At 45.9% G+C, this 20,214-nt stretch overlaps 1 protein-coding gene across 3 annotated transcripts in view; it reads right to left on the bottom strand.

Annotated features, from left to right (window-relative positions):
* TMEM255A (transmembrane protein 255A) overlaps positions 1–19,029 on the bottom strand; it is a 45,839-nt gene extending 26,810 nt beyond the window's left edge. For all 3 annotated transcript variants that reach the window (XM_036880808.2, XM_036880809.2, XM_036880810.2), the window contains exons 1-4: positions 18,784–19,029; positions 12,154–12,296; positions 3,991–4,053; positions 1,823–1,912 (exon numbers count right to left, since the gene is read on the bottom strand). In XM_036880808.2, coding sequence (XP_036736703.1) covers positions 1,823–1,912; positions 3,991–4,053; positions 12,154–12,296; positions 18,784–18,841 — 354 coding nt within the window. In that variant the 5' untranslated portion in view covers positions 18,842–19,029. The remainder of the gene's footprint in view (positions 1–1,822; positions 1,913–3,990; positions 4,054–12,153; positions 12,297–18,783) is intronic.
* Between the last annotated feature and the right edge of the window lie 1,185 nt (positions 19,030–20,214).

Genomic DNA, 20,214 nt, shown 5'->3' with positions numbered 1-20,214 from the left:
GTGGGGATAATAATGCCTGCCCTATGTATCTCATGGGACTGCTATGGGTCTCAAATGAGATAATAGATGTGAAGGCACATTTAAAAGCTAAATGCACTACACAAAAACAAAGGCATTATTGTTACTAAGATGGCTCCTGTTGAATACAAAATAGCACGCATGCTGTGACTGACAACAACCATGCTACAAAAATAGGTATGTACTCAGAGGGCAATATGCAAAGGTAAGAATTGCTATGTTAGGGCAGTAAGATTGTGGATGTTGCAAGTTCCTAAGGGGTCATTTGCCTTTTTAAGAAAAACATGAAGAAAAAGATGGCTACTCTCAGCTAAAAGCAGAAGGGATGGGTCTGATATAGGGGCCTACATTTACATTCCTGGCCCTTTACTTCCTTCCCTTATGCAGAACTTATCCCTGAGATGCCATTTCGGAGATTATTTGGGTGGCCGCATGGACCATATGAGCTCCTCTAGTCTTAGCAAATAAGGGACTGACTTGCATGACACTCCTTTGGAATGACCTGCACTATTAGCCAATGACTGAAAGGAATGAAATATTATTGATCCACAGAAGATTCTGGAATACAATTTTGTTCTAATTCAATTGTTTTAGAGAGCACACAATTTCCAACTGGTTCATGAGCTGCTTTCCTTTTCGATGTTGATTCAGTTGGAATAAAATGAGTGTTTGTGTTTGTTGCAGGGGATCAATAAGTTGCTGTGGCTCACTCTTGATTTTACTTTGTGGGCCAGATCAGGGCTACACTATGACTTCCCTGGGACTTAGGCACTTTGGCGTTTGTGGGCCCTATCCTCCATTAAAAAATATTGAAATTTTTATTTTATTTATTTTAATTGTATCTTATGACTGTGTTGGTATAAAGACAAATATATTTATATTACATGGGAAATTTTTGGGGGGTCTAAAAGTTTATCGTTTTTTTTCTGATTTGAAAAAAAAATGATATTTTTATGGCACCCCGGAAGTACTCTGGGTCACAAGCTCTGTGCCTATTTTGCTGAAGGAGCAGCCGGCCTTTGGCCAGGTGCCTGGAAGTGTATGAAATGGGAAGTGATGGGCAAGAGCTCCTGTAGAGAGCCACACGGGAATGCCCTGACCCCGAGGCTTCCCCAGAGGAGAGTGCAGGTCTGGGTTTCAGGAGTAAAATGGTCCTGCTTGAGACACAGGTTCTCTAGGGTAGGAAGCATTCAGCACCTTAACTTCAGGACTGGACTCTGAATGGAGACTTCAGCTCTGGGGCTTTCTGCAGACCCCAATCACATCACACTGTCCAACCACTGTTATAGGGAGAGCAAAGTTCAGGTATCTGAGAAAAGGTGACTCTGTCCTCATGGTCTGCTCTTGCTGCCGTTGAAGGGGAGCAAAGCCAGGTATTGAAACCCTCAAGGCTCTCAGGAAGGTATGTGGCTTCCACTCCTCTCTCCCTACTTCCTCCTTGTCAACATCAATTCCAAGCCATCTGCCTGGCTCCAGTGCCCTTGGCTTTGCCTTTCCAAGTCTTTGTCAGAGGCGGAGCTTTAGCCAACCCACCACCCACCACCACCAGTGGGAAGCCGTCCCTGACCCGTGAAGTCCAAGAAAAACCACTCTGGCATTTGGAGTTTATAGCCCCAGCCCAGACCCACTTGTCCAGATGCCTGTGTGTCCTGTGGTTTCCTCATCTTGAGTGTCAGCTCCTTAGGCAGGGATCCTGTCTCTGCCCCCTCACACCCCCCACAGCACGGAGCACACGTCCAGCACACACTCCATGAAGCCTTGCTGTATTGCACACTTACTTTAACGCAGGACTGAAAATACTCACTATGTGTCTGGCAGCAAAGACCCCGTCGACTATGGCACAACAAAAGGCTGCAATCACTCCAAAGCTGATAAAGACGATAGAAGCCACCAGCTGGGGGTGAGGGGAGGGACAAAACAAAAGTGTCTATAAGCCTTCCACTCTTGCTGCTTCTGGAAACTAGGCGATCCCCGAGAGCCTGCCAGCCGAAGCAGAGCTCTGGCTGCCAACCCGTGAGAACGCTCTTTTCAGTCATGCAGGAGGAGTGGGAGCTGGGGAAGGGGGAGGGGGAGGCAGAGAAGGGGCCACTCAAGCACTTTTTATGTTTTCAGGCCAAGCTAACAAATTCTCTCTGTGAGTCTGTGAGTGCCGAATGAGGAGGAAGCTGCTGGTGTCCAGCATGCTGTCCATGAAGGAATTTGATTCTGGGGCTCTTCCATTCTCAGACTCAGAAAAATGTTGGACCTTTGACATCATGTAGCCCAAGCCCTTAATTTAATGTGGTATTGGAGGCTCAGAGTCACCATCTATTCTACAGAAGAGCCTGGAGCCACCAAGTCCTGGTCCAGTGTTCTTCCCACATTCCCACAGTGGACACTGATGCAGACGGGGGGATTCTGAGGCACCTACTTGGCCTTCTGCATCTTTGAAGAAAGAGAACTTTCAACTGACTAGGACTTAAATGTCAAAGATCTTTTACAGGGGTTGAAGCCTCTGAAACCCATCAACTCTGTGTGGTATGTATGTAAAATTTCAAGAAGAATGCTTACTTGAACCAGACCACCCAATTCTCTGATCATGTTAGGTAACAGAAATTTTCCTCATAATTTGTCTTTCATTACAAGGGTGATACTACCACCCAATGTGGGGGCAGGTGTTTCAAGGTGCCTCCAAGGACAGGGAGAGGTGCTGCCTGCACACCCATCATCTGTCCGTGTTGACCCTCAAAACTAGATGGAATCAGTGTTTCTCTTCCTTGACATGTTTGAGGGAAAGGAGCAGGAAATAGCATGGCATTAAGCTGCTTCCAGAGAGAAGGAAGAAATTAAAGTCAAGGCCACCCTAAGGTTCTCCCACCTCAACAGGCTAGGAGGAAATACTTATCTCCTTCGGGAGTTGTTCAGAAACCTCTCCCCATAAATCTTACTTCACAGCACTACAGAGAATTGGTAAATAATGGATGAACTATGTCATGAAATTGGCATTATTAGCTATGCTATGATCAGCTCTACAATTAAAACTTCCCCATTATTTTGAATAATTTAAGCTCAAAGTGCAAACACAACTGGCAGGGAGGAGTCCAGGTGAAATGGAAGAAGAGAACTATTAGAACTCCCCTGAGGGCAATTCCCAACATTTGCTGGGGGAGGACATATGGTTAGTTCTCTGTCCCTGGAGCTATTACTTGCTGCTAATTAGACCCCATTATCAAAGTCAAGATGCCACAGAGACTTGCACTGGGGGAGCCTAATCAGTCCTCCATCTGACCACTCACCAGGCATCTTGATTTACAAGCATATAAAACTGCAATATGCTTGCAGTTCAGCCTGTACCTTCTTTTCTTGCCCTCTAAACATAGAATTTTCTAAGTTTTACCTTCTGTTATATGTTCATCCTTCTTTTCAACCTTACAACACACTTAGCTTTGAACTATGGGTAATGGAAATAATTAAGGTTGGCTTCATAATTTTATCTCCTGTGTGCCCCAAGTGTATTTGTTCTCTTAGTCCAAGTCCCCTAGGTTGTAGTCTCCTGAAGGCAGGAACCCTATGAAAACTTCCCGAAAAGATTATGCATCAGAGAGGACAATGTGAGAGTCACCAATAATCCAAGGCTACAGCCATGGAAATCACAGAAGCAAAGGCATTCGAGGTGAGAACAATAGCCTGACTGGGTAGGCTGGACCACTCCATTAGGAGTGAGGAGGAAAACAAAGGGCAAGATCCAGAATATTCTATCCCTGTGTCTTAAAGAGACTAGCTAGGCCGCTAAGGGAACATGAGGCACATTAAGAACAAGTACCATACCACAGGGTCACTTTAAAACAAGTTCCCCAGGAGCTTAGGAGAAAAGACTAAGTAGCAGTTTCTTTTGTGGCCCAATTTGGGCAACCTTAGAAATGTGTTAGTTATCCTTACAAATGCTGAGCTTTTTCAGACAAAGAACTTGATTCTGTAGTGATGAAAACTTACCATCTGCCGTTTGTTCTCAACAAGGTTTGATCCGATGATTCCAAGAAATGATCCAAAGCCGAGCTGCAAGGCAATACGGCATACATAGCAGGTGGGCAAATGGTCAGCCTGCCCGTTCAACCATTCCAGCTCCTGGGTATGACTCAGGACAATGGAAAATACTGGGGTAGACATGCTAGAGCCACATGCAGTTGTTACTTACACAAATGTAGTATGTACAACAAAAGCATTTCTCCCACCAATTGTCAGTTTTTCCTTGTAGATATGAATCACACCTAAAAAGAAACTCAGTGTGCCCCAAAACTAGAAGTAAAGGTCAACCTTTTCAGAATCTGCTTGTTTCAGTGTCAATATCCATTCCCTAGCATTGGCGCTGGTGAGTCAGTAAGGGACGTATAATGATGAAAAGCACAAGTTATATTCTGATATCTTTTTTTTTTTCAGAAAGAGACCTTCCACTCGGATACGTGGATTACCAAATAAAGGTTTGAAATAGCAATTTTTGATGCATCTGGCACACTGACTAATCAAACCCAGGAAGTACTTTAGAAATCAGCAAGCACCTTAACCTAGGCTTTAAAAAATAGAAGTATTTTTTTGAAAGACTGTATTTGTGGCTGACCCCGTGCAATTTATGTTAGCACTTATTCATCTCTTCTTCAATCTTTGCTTCATTTATGGACAGAAAGCATTCATTAAAGGGTCAACAGAAATGGCAGTGTAAAACCCTTAAAAACAATTTCCCTGTCTAAGTGGCTGGGGGGATGGCTTGGTGTAGCCGATCTTACTTTCCTCTCAGTTCTGCCATTAGTGGACTGAGTCTGCCAGTCTCAGCTGAAAACGATCACTAACTGATGGCTGTTGATGGGGATGAAAATGGAAGAAGTAAAAAGTGGCGAGAATGGACCAATAAATCTTAACACAAGTTCAGTGATGTAGTTACATTTCTCTTTAGCCTCACTAATGGTCTGGGTTTCCAGCTGCAGCCTTACCTTGGCTCACAGAGGCGTGTGTTTCAGTCCCAGGCCCCCAAACCTTACTCCTAGGCTTGGAAATCGAATGGACCCACGGGCTGGGCAGGAGCTTGGTGGGGTGGCACAGGGGGACTGGGTGGTTGTCTCGGAAACCCAAGAATGAAAGAGAATGAAAGGAAGGAATGAGTACAGATTTCCAAGGACTCATTCTGCAGGGCCACTCAGCCAGCAACCCCTCTGTGGAAATAGAAGCTGAAGTGCCTGAGAGCGCACCATCTGAGACTCTACCGAGAACATCCACACTCAACAAATTATGTCTCTCTCCCACCTGGTCTTATTTTAAATGTAATGCAAATGTGTTGTCACAAAGTCTACTGATTAAAACCTGGTTATCAGACTGGCCTGGCTTCTATCCACAGCTCTTCCACTTACGTTTGTGTGATCTTGAACAAACTGATCGATCTCTCTAAACTTCAGTTTCTTTATCTGGAAAATGGGGACTACAGTCATGGCTATCTCACAAGGCTTTTTAAAGAATCGAGCAGAATGATATATCCAAAGAACTGCGCATAGTGCCTGGTACACAGTAAGTACTCAGTAAATACTAGTTATTGCCCTAGTGATCATCTGTACTATTTTTAAAGATATTTAACTTTTGAGCAGCTCTAACCTGATTTGAGCTGGAAAATCCTATCACTATTTATCCTATTTCATAAGAGAGTTTCATGTTCTGTCTTATCTCCCCCTCCAATATATTCGCCAGCTTATATTTTTAAGGAAGAGCTCCATGAATAGCCTGTGCTGATGGCACTCTGGGCCACTTGCAGAGAGTCAGAGAAAGTTGGAGGCAGCTTCTTACATGGAAGATAAGTCCTTCTACTGAGTAGTTCCTCAGTTGCCACAGACATTCACTGAATGTCTCCAGAACCCCAAGAGCAATCTTCACCTTCAGATGGGAAACACAGACACATGCTGTTCCTGCCATCCTCAAATAATTCTGTAATGGCAGCAACCAGAAGAGCAGGGCTGGAAGCCTTGTGGAATTGACTGGGAAGACAAGGCACTCCAGAACTGGAAATCCCAGGTCAGCCAGTTATTTCATCCAGTCCCTCCCCTTCCTTCCATTCTATCCTACTCCACTCCAATTCATTCAGTTTTCTGACATTCACCAAGTACTTTTGTTAGGTTAAAGGGAAAACATGGCACCTGCCCTCCAGGAGCTCATAGTCTAGTGAGGGAGAGACAGACTGATGGTTAAGGACCAAGGTATAAACAAAGTGCTATAGGAACAGAGAAAAAATTCATTCTGTATTATATCCATGGGTCTACTACTTATAAACTGTGTGACCTTGGGCTAGTCCCTTAACCACTCTGTGCTTTGGTTTCCTAATCTATAAAATGGGAATCAAAATGGTACCCACCACACAGGGCTGCTGTGACAATTAAATGAGATGAGGTATGTAATGTTACTTGCATAAGGTAGGCTGCTAAATAAATAATATTTCACAGAGAAGGAGACATTTTAAGATGGAGTCAAAGATAGGCAGAGTTCATCAGCAGGGAATCGTAGCTATACAATTATGGCTGGAAGATTCACTCATCTGGATGGCACATTGATGAACTCATCAGTCGGTATCACTAAAACTGCCTTACATTTGAAAAGCATCTTAATTTAAAGAAGCACAGGCCTTCCATTTTGGTCACAGTAGCAACGCTATGGAGTTCAGTGGAGCTGTTATCATTCCCATTTGATAGATAGGAAAATGGAGGCCTAGGATTGTATGGCTCATCTTCTCTGGCAGCGAGTTAGTGGCAGGGCCAGGACTTGTCCTCAGGTCCCCTAACTAACAGCCAGGGTTCTTTCAGCCATACTTTGCTGCATCTGTGGCCAGTGTTAGTAGAATAGTGACCTTCATCCTACCCCCTGGCCCCAGGGAAGAAGTTCTCTATGGGGAAGGAGTGAAAAGTCCTATTTGAGGAAGAACTGAGGGGTTGGAAATAAAGAAGGAAAAATCAGCAGAATCTTCTGAAAAGGGCAGCTGCTTCTAATCAACCGTTTGCTCTCCTGAGGCCTCAGAAAGGTAAGCCCTGTGGTCATCCCTTGAGAATTGCATAAAATCACTGAATGTTCAGACCTTTGGACCTCCATCTTGATTCCCCATTATCTGAGTAAATAACCAGTTTGCTTTGTTTTGGCTGCCCTCCACTTGCAGAAGAAAAAGAAAAATCATTGGAAATCAAAGTCAGATTCAAGGGCTCTTTTAGGACTGGGCCCTATAACCTATGCCTATTCCCATCCACTGGCCCCAGACACCCAGCGCTGAGGCTTAGAATGATTAGTCATTCAATAAATATTAATTGGACATCTACTCTGTGGCAGGCACTGTGCTAGATCTGTGATTTGGAGGCCAGAAGGTAGGGTGTGGTATGATATCAAAACCAATGAGACTTTGCCTCAAGGAACTATAATTACATAAACTGGTCCACCACGATCCTTTTCCACAATCCTGAAATCCACAAAGCTCTTAACAGCAAGAGAGGTTTTTGTAACTAACTCGGTGGCAAAACCTGACCTTGAATTGTCATGAAGTTTTCTTAAAGTCTTTATTCACGTAGTGTAAAAACTCAGTTTATTATGGAAATATGAAGTGCTTGATTATGAGGTGTTTTTCAAGACCCCACTGGGATGTTAGATAATAAATAATATATGCACCATATTATCTTTCTAAAAATTAAAAAAAAATCTAAATTCTCAAATATATCTGGCTCAAGGGTTCAGGTAAGGGATTGTGGACCCATATAAACAGAGCTAAATGAGAATATGGCCCAACAGATGCCCCAAAGCAGAATGTGAGTATTCTCCAGGAACCATGAGTAAGAGGACTCTATGGTAGGAGTTCAAAGATGGTAGACCCTACTAGTTGAGAAATGTCCCAGCTGTGTCTTTAAGTTGGGATAGGAGAGACCATTTGGATAAACAGAGAGTGCAGAAGGACATTTCAGGCCAAGGAGAACAATGATAGTGACAGCACCAAGGCAGAAAAGCCCAAGTCATGTTCAGGGTACTGTGAATTGACAATTTTGGCAAAAGACTAAGGACATCTTCAGAGAGCTTTGAATGACCATGCTAAGGAGGCAACAGGGAGCCAATGAAGGTTAGAACTTTACAGCATTATAAGTCTTACCAGCAAATAGCAAATCAGAATCCAACTCTCATCTTTGAAATGTCGTTACTAAGGTAGGAACTGTATTTTAGAGTGGTCTTATATTTTAGAAACATTTTACACAAGAGGCGGACAAACTATGCCTAATTCACAATAAACCACCAAATCCCACTATCTAGAGCTCTCTCTATTTCCTGAGTATTCACGTTAGTCAAAACTCTGTTGTATTTGTCAAGAGGAGGCTCTATCTGTGAGGCTGAAGCCACACTGGCCTAGAGAAGGTTTCTGGGCTGCTGACTGTCTCGAATGATCCCTGTTTTCCCCGTCTCTATGATACTACAGTAACATTGATATAATTTTCAACTAACACCACCGCCCCCTAACCCCCCCACTGGAAATGGGGCAGAATCTTCTGGTTTTTTCCTGAAAGAAAACTCAGGCTGGAATGGGCCTTAGCTGTACAAGAGCTGGGGAGAGGGTGCCAACTCCATCTTGTGGGTTGCTTGGGAAACACATTTAGAGGTCTCAGTCTCCAGGAGCTGAGGTTAGAGAGTTACAGAGAAGGAGCAAGTTCGCTCCAGGGCCTTTTTCCAGCTTTGTACAACAAACAAGGCTCTTGTTTTTTTTTCAGGACTCTAGATTATACAGTCCTGGAATGGAATATGTCTTGAATATTTGAGGTCAGTAAAAATCCTGACCAGTTTGGCTTAGGTATTAAACAATAACTAAGCCAGTTTGTCTTTCTTCGCCTGTTTTGATTTTTTAGCAACTGTACAGTTCAGCCTGTACAGGGTAGCACGTCTTAAAGATGTGCGAGTGTATCTTAGGATGCTGCTCCCACATTCCAGCTCCGGTACAGCAGCTAACATCCTATTACAGTGCACCTCACTGCACAAGAGCATCTCATTTGGCAAAATGAAGGTTCCCCAGAAATGCCCGAGATCTCAGTATTTAAATGAATTGTACGGTATAAGTCTTTGAATCTAATAGCCACTCCCTAATTTGTCTGTTTTGAAAATTTAAGTTTTCATGTATTATTAACACATTTAACCAGAGTCCCAAAACAGCAGAGTTCCAAATAGCCTGAAAATTTGTCATAATTCTATGCAATAGTAATTTATATTCAAAGTGACCAATTTGACAGTGCAGAAACTTAGCATGCCACATTATGCTCACTCTGGTTTTATCGTGAAGCATACTTTATTTATTGTGTTTCAGTTCTCCAGGTGGTTGCTGGTCCACCTGATTTAGACTCCCCTGGAGTATTTATTAAAAGGCAGATTCACTGTGTGTTATTTTTTTCAATCAAAGTTTAGCTCATGAAAAGAACATTCAGGTTCCTGGGTCCCACCCAGAACTACTGAATCAGAATCTCTGGGAGAAGGCAATGGAGCTCTGCATTTTCCACAGGCTGGCCAAGTCATTCTTACGCACACCAAGGTTGGGGAACTGACTGGCTTAGAGTTTAAACAATACCTCCCTAATAGCTAAACTATTCAATTAGTGAAAGCACCCCATTCCCATATAAATCTGGATTCTCAGGCATTTACTGTTTCAGAGGTATGAGTTGTTACTGACTTTTGTTACGACATGATCTCACCTCTAAACTCAGGTGGATTTTTCTGCTTTTCGATCTGCAATCCTCCCCCTTCACTTTCTATAATTAAAACCCATTTTAAAGAAACTTACAGGAACTAAAAGAGCAAATTTGTAAAGGTTAAACCATAGGGCACACTGTCTGTTAGGGATGGCTTTCCTATTAACATTTCCTTACTAGCTTTTAGCGAAATACACACACACAGAGACCCCCACGGCTTCAATTTAGGCCAGCACCAGGTACCTGAATAACAATCATGCGCCCCCCCTTCCTTTGTTAATGTATTCCAACCTAGCCACCCACAGTCAGATATTCTACAGGGAAAGTTCATAGCTATGTTCATGAATAGGAGTACCTACTCCTAAATGACATGGTAAATACCTTCCCCTCACCCACCGGAGAGTGAATCTTGGCTGGACCATTTGCTCATCAGTCAGAAATATTTTACTAAATGCTATCCGGAGCACACCAAGTCACATAAATTCTATAATTTGCTTTTCCCAGCCACCAAAATGCAACTCCCCGCCCCCTCACCCCGCCTTGCTTGTGTTTAAAAATAAAACCCAATTCTGCTGACGATTGCTGTTCTTGCCTCACCACAGGAAGTGGACTGGGTGAGTTCTCATGTCACATATTTAACAGAGGACACCAAACGGTATCTGTGGGATACCTGTCCTTGGCAGGGGGGAGGCCTGCCTGCTGCCCAAGAGCAGCGAAGGAACTTCCCTAGGTAGCTTCAGCTCAAGGGAGGCGCCGCTAGGCTCGTGGCAGGCCCAGCCTGCTAGGGCTACTGAGGAGGCTGATTGTGGAATTGGTGACCTAGGCAACAGGCGTCAGGCTTGGTCACTCACAGCGCGGGCTTGTCAGAGGCATCCATCTTTAATCCTTTCCTCGCCCTTTGCTTCTCCCTTCAACCCCCACCTCTCCAAAAAAAAAGAGGAAAAGAGAGAAAAAACAAAACAACAACAAATACATCTGACCTCTTTGATGTCCTAAAATATATATAAAATGAATCATCCTAAACTTACTTCCTGTTCTCTAGCAACTACAATTGGGAAGTCATATAATTGACGTTAAAAATAGTTTCCAAACTCTAGTTAGGTTTTTTGGGTTCAACCTCAATGTGTGTAGATCCAAATGAGGTTTTTGTTTTTCTTTTCTTTTTATCACAGCTTTACAGAGGTACAATTGACAAATAAAATTGTATATATTTAAAGTATACAACATGATGATTCGATGTAAAATGAGGTTTTGTATATAAAGAGTTCAGTGGTTTCCAAGGTGGATTGCATGCACCCTGGGGTTGGGTAAAACAAAGAAATTATTCCAACTCTCGTTTCCTATTTATTGTTTATCTGTAATAATAAGAAAGAAATTAAGCTGTACAAATATTCAATAAACAGACTGTCCCTGGTGCCTTCCCTCAGTGTGAATTTAGATGACAAAGTGAGCTATCCTGAGAGAGGACTGTATTATCTAATTTTAACTAAACTAGTCCCAGCAAAATGGACAAGCCATTTGGGAAGACTCATGAGAAACCACAAATTGAAAATGACTTTAATAATATAAGCACAAGTGAGTAACGAAGAAATGGCCGAGTTGACACTTCTGATTCTCAGGGTGAGCTTTTTGTCAGCTGCATTGTGAGACTGACATTAAAACACAATCATGCCAATGACGATCCAATCATATCTGATAAGAAGTCAGCCAAAATTACTCAAAATTATCTAGTGGGCTATTTGAAATAAGGATTTACAGCCATTATCATTAATGACAGATCTCATTTGAAGTGTATATCATTCTTTGAAATTTTAGTTAGTGTTAATAGGACAATATTGAAAATTATTGCTTATCAAGCAAAAATTATTGATTTCATTTTTATCTAATTATCAATTTTCCCTTTTTGTATGTTTTATGAGCATGTATATAATTTACAAATGAATAAATATGCATATATTTTAGGAAACACTCCACATATTTTGCCTGATAGGAATGCAGGATCACTTTGGAAATCAGGGCTGTTGGTAATAGCATGTCAAGCTGCAAGGGTCCTCAGATTTCGGGTAAGATCAGGTAACCTCTATTATCTATAGGAAAGCAGATGCCCAGAGAGAAAGGGATCTTAGTCTAAGGTGAACATTACTAGCTGGTAACAATCTTGTAGACCAGAAAACTGAGGCCCTAAAGAGTGAGATGACTTGCCCAGGGTCACACTGCCGATCAGGGATAGAGCTGGGATTCTTCTAATCCTTAGTCCAGTGCTCTTCCTAATGGGCCCAGAGTTGTCTCCCTATATAAATACAGAACTATATAAAGGAGGAACACTGAGCAAACCCCAGAAACTCAAACAAACGGAATTGAAACCACCAGAACCTTAAGGTCTGTAGCCAGCAAATTTCAGAGACCTACCTGTGCCTTTTATACTTACAATCACTCCCGGGTAATAACCTCCAACAGTCACATTCTGGGTCCTGGTGGTTGCAGCAAGGCCGACCGTGAGAATTAACACAGATACAATAAGCAATGTCACGGTGACATAAATGGAGTTTCGTTTCCTCCGATTGAAGGCTCCTGAAAGCACACAGAGAAACTGAAATTGCTCATTTCGGCTGGAGAAGGGATGGACTTAAAGAAAAAAAATCACTAGGAAGGTTTTCCTTTCCTACTCCAACTGGTAACTGGGGTTACCTCTGGGGAGTGGAATTATGGGGAAGAAATGGAGCTTTAGTTTTGTGCAGTCATCAGGTGCCATATTTACGATAAAAAATAGATTCCCAGTTTGAAAACAAACAATAGGAGAAATGTTGCCGGTTATGTAAAAGCAAAACCAAACAAATGTTTGTGCTTTTGGCATTTTATAAAAGATGTGTCATACCCGCTTAGTAGAGTGGTTTTTTTAGGTCAAATTATAAAGCATATGATAAATGGAAAGTGTACATGAGGAGGTATTAAATGAAAACATTTTAAAGCCAATATGCAACTAAAAAGGGTTTTTTCATAAGCTGGAGATATGAAATTTCATTTTCAGTGTAAATATCAGAACCAAGCCAGGTACTGGGATTCTTTTTTTCATTTATTTCTGACATTCGCCACCTCATGTATAAACTTTAAAATGGTGTGTTGGCAAGATTTGTCACATAACAAATGTGTGTAATAAAGTAAGTGTTTGGAGGCCATTAGTCCGCAAAGATACATATCAGGGAAAGTAGATGGGAATGTATACACATTTAGGCTTATGTGAAGGTGACATAAATATGAATCACAGGAAACCCGTTCTCCTACTCAGTGCTTATCAGACATGATAGCGCAAACTAATATTTTTTTCAAAAACAGGCTTATTAAGTCAGATAGAAAAATGGTGACTCGCTTTTCAACCTTTTTTTTTAAGGAATTGAGCACTGCTCCACTCTGTGAATGCGTTTCTCTGGCATGGGGAGGAGGCTCTCAACAGGAAATGCCAGGGATGAGTCCCACCTAGGACTTCTGTAAAAATATGCAAATGGACGCATGCTAGGAGGGTCCACTTCTCTAGTGGGGAGCATGAGGATGGGGTCGCCCACGCAGGTGGTTTGACTGTCATTTATGGGCCTAAAGATGCCTCTAGTCTGTTCACAGGACCCCTTCATTCTGAGAGGCCTCACTGCAGCCTCAGGAAGCAGCTGCTGTTAAAGCCGCCCAGACTGCACCACTGGGAGGGAGGGGAGAAGGGATGAAGCCTGGGGTAGGGAGGCGAGAAAACCAGCAAGACCCAGGGGGGACTGCTGGTGATGAGAGGGAGGGGCCGGGGCTGGCCAAGCAGCCCCCAACAGATATCCCCTCCTGGATGGAAGAAGAGCATCCCGAGTGCCACCCTGGGTTACTCCCACCATCCATCTTGTCGTCCCCAGTGCCGTCCCTGCCGAGGCTCCCAGGGAGGTGGAGGGGCTGGCGGTCTCCCCTGACGTCAGCCTCGAAAGTGAGGGACGTGACTCATCGGGGTCATTTCTCAGACGATACTCTTCTGAGACTATTTGCATTGAAATGTTATTAGTGGCTTGAGCGTTTATAGGCACCCACAGAATAAAGAGTATTTCACCCGGGAGGAGAGGTAGGGAGAGTTGGGGGCTTCTCCCCCCTGGAGCCTGAGCTCGGCCTCCATGGGGACAAATAGAAGGGACCACTAGAGACACCTGTGACATCAGGGCCTTTTGTGTGAAAGGGTATTTGGGATGCAAATGGTGAGCTGACTGGTGGCAAACCCTGGAGCCGAGCCAGAGCTGCGGGCTGCCAGGGGTGGGGGTGGGGGAGCAGGATTTATGCCCTCTGTTTATCTGAAGGCTCACTCTTCTTCCTTTTGATTTCTAGCGGCCCTGAGTGAGTCTCTAAATCAGGGTCCTTGAGTTTATCTGATGATAGATACTTCCCAGCGGATCTGCGAGTTGGCACCACAGAGGGACGCTAACATAAACCTACAACGTTGCCTCCCAGTCCTATCTGCCTTTCTCCTTTATCACTCACACCTTCTTAGCGCTTCCCTGCTTCAAACTGACCAAAGAGAGGAAACATCTGGATCCACCAAGAGTATCTCTGTGACACATGAAAGTGTGGCAACACCTCACATGGAAAACATGTAACTTTAGAGACTAAATTGGGGGAGTGTGTGTGTAGTCTTTCTAGTTGTGTGTGTGTGTGTGTGTGTGTGTGTGTGTGTATCACTCGCCTGCTCCTTCCCTGCCAACTGGTTTTTGATCCTATTCACAGCTCTTAGGTCTCTTTTGCAAATATCACTCTAACTCTTAAAAGCACAGGAGCCAGGTCAGAAAAGTGACTCAGCAAACCACATGGTGTCATTTGAAAATCTTTTTTTCTTTTCGTGCTTTAGAACCTGAATTGAAACTCCAGTCATTTGAGAAACCCAGGCCAAGATCCTACAGATCCACAGGGGCCTTGCCTCCGGATAGGATTTGCTTTAGATAAAATTCCTAAGAAAACTCTTGCATCATTGGGTTGAGTATCTATTCTCTATCCCCTCATGCCCTCCCCTAAGTCACCCCTTATTTTACACAATAAGGACTATAATTGAGTAAAATGAAATTATTTCTAGTTGCACTTAAGGAGTTGACCATTTTAAGGAACCCCAGGGTGAATCCTTTGGCAAAGTGAAGAATCATGCCTCCATTTATCTTTAGTGTCAATCTGACTTAAAAGTCACATCTACTTAGAGCAAGACACGTCTATTCTCTAAAGGTGGAGCCCAGGCTCTTAGAAAGCAGTTCATTGCGTCTGCATAGGACATTTTCCTGGTGAGTGCTTTATTTTGGAAGGAAGAAGTAGAGCCCTACTCTTATTGGGATACAGTTTGGGCCTGCCTTAGATGCCCCCATGACGACAGGAACATCTTATTGCCATTTCGTTTAGTAAATTGACATATCAAACACCTCAGACCCATGAGGTACTTAAAAGCAGCAGGTACTTGAAAACAGTGCCTATCACAGTGTTTGACACCTAGTGAGCAGCCAATACTTGTTGAATAAACAAGAGGCAATGTCTCAGAATTGCTTCCCTTCTAATCAAAAAGGCTGTGGGGGGAATTGTGTGAATAAATATGGGCTACAGTCATAGAATAGATTTAAAATAAGGTACACCTGAGGGCTCCCCAGAATTAAAAGACTTCTGGCCAAATTGTGTTACAACCCCCATGTCTCTCACTAGTCTGTCTACTTGGCACCCAGTATATTTCTGTTTAGACAACAGTAACCACCCCTGTAACCCACAGAGGTGAAAGAGTCTGAAACCCAGTCATTGGCACTGCCTGCTGCCCCTCCACCCCAGCAGCCTCCTGCAGAACTACTGCAGCCCTCCCTTTCTGCAGTGCCCCGCCTCCACCCCAGGTTCCAGATGACCACGATGCTCAGCTCTAGAAGCACCCAGTTATTTGCTGTCTCCACCCTTCCAAATACAGCCAATTTCTCCCTCCTCTGGGTTTCTCCGCCTGGTCAAAGCCCCCACCTGCACTGCGGTCTTTGAACATGATTCCCTCCCTTCCTCTGAAATCTACTCAAAACTCACTTCCTCCAGAAAGTTTTTCTGATGAAGCGCACTCTAATCACTCATTATTTCATATCCCTGAGGTACTGTATGTCTTACTCAATACATACATTCATTTTAACTATTACAATTGTAATGGTGGATCCACCACCCATGTGATGTCCACCAGTTCCAGGATTATGTATGAGACAGGAACCAAGGTGTGGGTTGCCAGGAGGCGGGACGGTTGCAGCTGCTCATTTGTTTTACCTTGGGCATATTCTTGATTACCTCCTGGATCACAGGGTGTGTAATCTCTATCAGAGTGCAGTGAGGATAAGGGGCCTGTACACTACGTTGTTGACGACTGGCTAATGCTCAGGGCTGATCTCTTGAACCGATTAGGATTTGCTTACCTGAGTCCGCTTTGCCACACAGGGAGGGTCCCAGAAGTCCCAGCCTTGAGCATCCGTGGAAACAGGTGGCTGCCCACACAAGAGCCTCAAGGCTCTGCCAATCTCCCAAACACTTTCTTAAAGGTGCTGAAACACCCGTCCCCCACCCTCCGCCCCCGCCTTGGCAATTCTTTGACCAGAGCAATCCCCGGTCACCGGTGAATTACAATGTGTTATCTGGGAAGAAAGGAGCGCCCCGCGGCAGTAGATGTGCCTTAGCGCCTGGGGGCGGTATTGCCAAAAGGGAGAAGGGGGGTTGCTGGGAGGGGATGGAGGGGTGCTGGAGTCAAATCTCCATCTTCAAAAGGCCAAGCGCCCGCCTTCACCAAGACCTGTAGGAACCGCTCATCCCCAGGCAGCCAGCAAGCGTGGATTGCGGGCACCTGGTGAGTGTGTATTTGTGTGTTTTATATTTTATTGTTTTGGCTGCTGTTGTGTCTTCCCCTCAGAAATGCTGCCTTTGGAGGCGGAAACACGAACCCACCCACCCTGCTTCCCCTCCCTCCGTGAAGGGAAGGTGGCTGTGCCAGAGCTGAGTTAAGTGGGAGTAGCTCCTGAGTAGCCTAGACGCTGATTCAGGCCTGGGCTGTGCGGGACCAGCGCCAGGGAACTCCGGGAGACTCCCCTGTCCAAACTGGAAGCCCAGGGTTACCACTTGACTCAGAAATTCGCTAGTGCCCTCGGTCCGCGGACTTTACAAAGCGGGATGCTTGGAGCGGGCTCGCGAGTCTATACAGGATCTATAATTCTTCTCCCACGGTGTTGAGTCCGGGCTGGGCGAAGCCCGCTCAGCTTCCTGTTGCGCAGTCGCAAGCTTGGCTGAGGGCCCCTGGGAACCCAAGAACTCTCTTCATTTTGTTCCCCAACCCACAGGTAGCAGTGTTTTAAGCCTGGGCTACTAACCTGCCGGCTCCCCCCAGGCAGCGGGGCGGGTGCGGGTGGCCGGGCTGGTTGACGGCTGTGGCCCGCGGCGGGCAGGGGCGCTGCGGTACCCTCGCACTCTGCCCCTGCCCGCCCTCGCTCCCCAGCCTGGCGTCGTGGCGCCACAGCTGGCCAAGGTGAGGAGTGCATTGTGTGCGTGCGTGTGTGTGCTTGTCTCTCTGTTTACGTGTGCGTGTCTGTGTGTGCGTGTGTGTCCGTATCTGTGTGTTAGAGAGCTGGGGGGAGTCTGGTACTGCTGGGTTCTGGATTCGGACCCGAGTTCTTGGCCTCATTTGTACCACGTTGCAAATAACTACGCCCTTAAAAATAAAAAAAGAGCAAATTCTTATACTGAATATGCAAACATCATTGAAAATACGGATCTTTCCACCATGTACTTTCTGGGGCCCCTCCGGTGAATGAATTGTAGAGACTGAGTCTTTTGCAAGCAGAGGGGAGCTCACATAGAGGGTTCAACTCTCTCCCAGTCCCCTCCCCTCGAGATGTTAGCGCAGATTCTTTGGAGAACACCTGAGCAGACTGTAATTGGCAGTAATTCGGGACGGACGGATTTGGAAAATGAAAAGTACGTTTTAAAGAGAGAATTCGATTTAAAGTGTATCTGAGGCGAATTTTAAGATTAGATGGGATCATGATTTGACAATCCCCTCCTGCTCTTCTGGGCTCCAAATTAATTTCTCCGCCCAGTGAAATCATAGGGCTTGGGAAGGTGCCTAGCAGCTGAGGAGGACTGGGTTTGTTTGTTTTTGTTACTACCAAAAAGAAGCTTCGAGGGGCAGCCAAGTTGGTGACTAGAGGTAGCTGTCCCCCAGTTTTGAGGAGGAAAGGTGTTAAACCAAATCGGGCTGTGGGTTCCACCTCCCCCTCCATTCCACCCAGGCAAGAAAAGCGCGACTTCAGAAGATGCGCGGGCTCGCGCTAGCTCTTTCTCGCGCTCTCACTCGGGCCCCGCCCCTTTTTTCACACTCACGCACATTCCGTGCATTTGGAGCAGAATAGGAATCAAATTCAAGGAATGCTGATCCTGCCGCTGCAGATGGCAGGGCTAGGCTGTCTTGAGTGATTCCTCAGGAGTTCCCCTCCCGCCAGAACCCCCTCTTTCCCCCCACGCCCATCCCCCAGGGTTGCGCAACCCTCCCCCCAGGCAACTAGGTGCAAGTCAGCACCGCCCCCCCGCCGACCCTGCAGAATTTCAGGGCAGCTACGACAGAGTTGGGAGGGGGCGAGGACCCCGCTTCTTTTAATTATCGTTAGTCCTGAGCTCTCAGAAGTGACGAGGACTTTGCAAAGAGACAGCGTCGAATGGAAAGCGAAGGCGCAGGTTGCAGGGAAGTGTTTTGATCCCCAGACAGCTGGGACTTACCACCGGCTGCAAGTCTGTCGGCACACGCACACAAACACGCACACACCCTCACTCCCGGGCAGGGATACTCCGACGCAAGCTTGGAGCTCCAATCTCCGCGCGTCGCCTCCGCCCCCGCCGGGCCGCTCCCCTGGGGCTTGGGTCTGCGACCTGGACACTGGGGCGCGCAGATCCCCTCCAGAGCCCCGCTTCCCGCTCCCTGGCTCCCAGAGCGGCCAGGGCGCTCGCAGCCCAGAGGGCAGTGCACTCACCCCATGCTGCCGCCGCCCCTAGGAAGGACGGCTAGACTTACCCATGGAATCGGGCAGGGACATGTCGCTGGACCGCTGCTGAGTCAGGGACTGATGCATGCTGAAAGCTGCCCTGTGGCCCCGGCCCCCGAACCTGCTCCACGCGTCCCCGGCTCAGGGCGCCCCACAGAGCATCCTACTCCGCGGTTGCTGCTCCCTGTCCCTCCGAGAGCTGAACGAGACTGCTTCTGGTTGCGAGCTGCAGCCCAAGTGCCTTCTCCCCCTCCCTTCCCCTCTTCTCCCTCCTTCCTCTCCTGCCTTCCTCTGCTCCGGGAGGCAGCAGCATTGGCGGTCCGAGCAGCGGCGTGCGCTTGCGCAAGACCCCCCCCTTCCCTCCTCCTTTACCCCCCCATCCTAGTTATCCACCTACTAGCCTCCCAAGCCAGACAGGGAGCTGTTTTAGCCCCTTGGGGCCAGGGCTGCGCAGAGAAAGAGGGGGAGGCTACAGCCCGGGGCCAACCGGCCTTCTCCGTAGTTTGGAGAGAGGGTCTTGGGCAAGCATCCTGTTTTAGGATCTATAATTGAGGAGGGGGCAGGGTCAGAGGTTCAGAGCTAAGGAACACACACACAGAGACCAGACACACACACACACACACACACACACACACACACACACACACACACACACACACATTTGTGCAGGTTTGATCTTAGTGCTTCCAGAATGACATAATGGAGCTGGAGATGATCCAGAGAAGGGCCACTCTATAGCCAAGGGGATGGGGAAGGGTGGAGGAGGTTGCCATATGAAGATAGATTAAACAAATGCAGACTCTTTAGAAAGATGAAGCCTGGGAAGGGATGTGACCAGGGTGTATAAAATCATGCAGAGATGGAGAGAGGGAACACAGGCTCATTCACCAGATCTGAGAATTCTGAATCAACAGCCCCCTAGGAGCTAAAAGGAGATTGAGCTAAAGCAAACATGACTGCATCAGCACCCTGGTTTGTGCTTTTGTTCAAGGTGTTTTTATGTCAAGGATCTCATTTTCTCATCATAGCAGCCATGCGAGGCAGGAAGAGGAGGTAGCAATAATCCCATTTTACAGATGAAGAAACTGAGTCTCAGAGAAGGGGCAAAAATTTCCTGTAGTCACTCAGCTAGTAAGTGGCAGAGGTGGGATTTGAACCTAGATCCATTGGAACTCCTGGTCAGTGCTCTTCTGCTATGGCGGCTGAGAACAAATATTACTCTCTATATACTAGCATATTAAAATTTATGGAAGTTTTTAGCCCCAAGAGGTACAACAGGATGAAACACAAGTAGCTTTGGAAAAAGTGAAAAAGCAGTGGATGACAGATGTAGTGTAGGTTGCTATGGGAAACGGGGGCTGAGGTGGGAATGTCCCTGATCTTGGAGGACAGCCAAATCCTTCCTCAACCCATTCTTCCAGACCCCATTAAGATTTGGGGCTAGAATCACTATGTTGGCC

The sequence above is a fragment of the Manis pentadactyla genome, chromosome X (assembly GCF_030020395.1).
Source record: "Manis pentadactyla isolate mManPen7 chromosome X, mManPen7.hap1, whole genome shotgun sequence".
Lineage (NCBI taxonomy): Eukaryota > Metazoa > Chordata > Mammalia > Pholidota > Manidae > Manis > Manis pentadactyla.
Note: the sequence above shows the minus strand (reverse complement) of the source record. Positions and strands in the feature narration are given on the sequence as shown.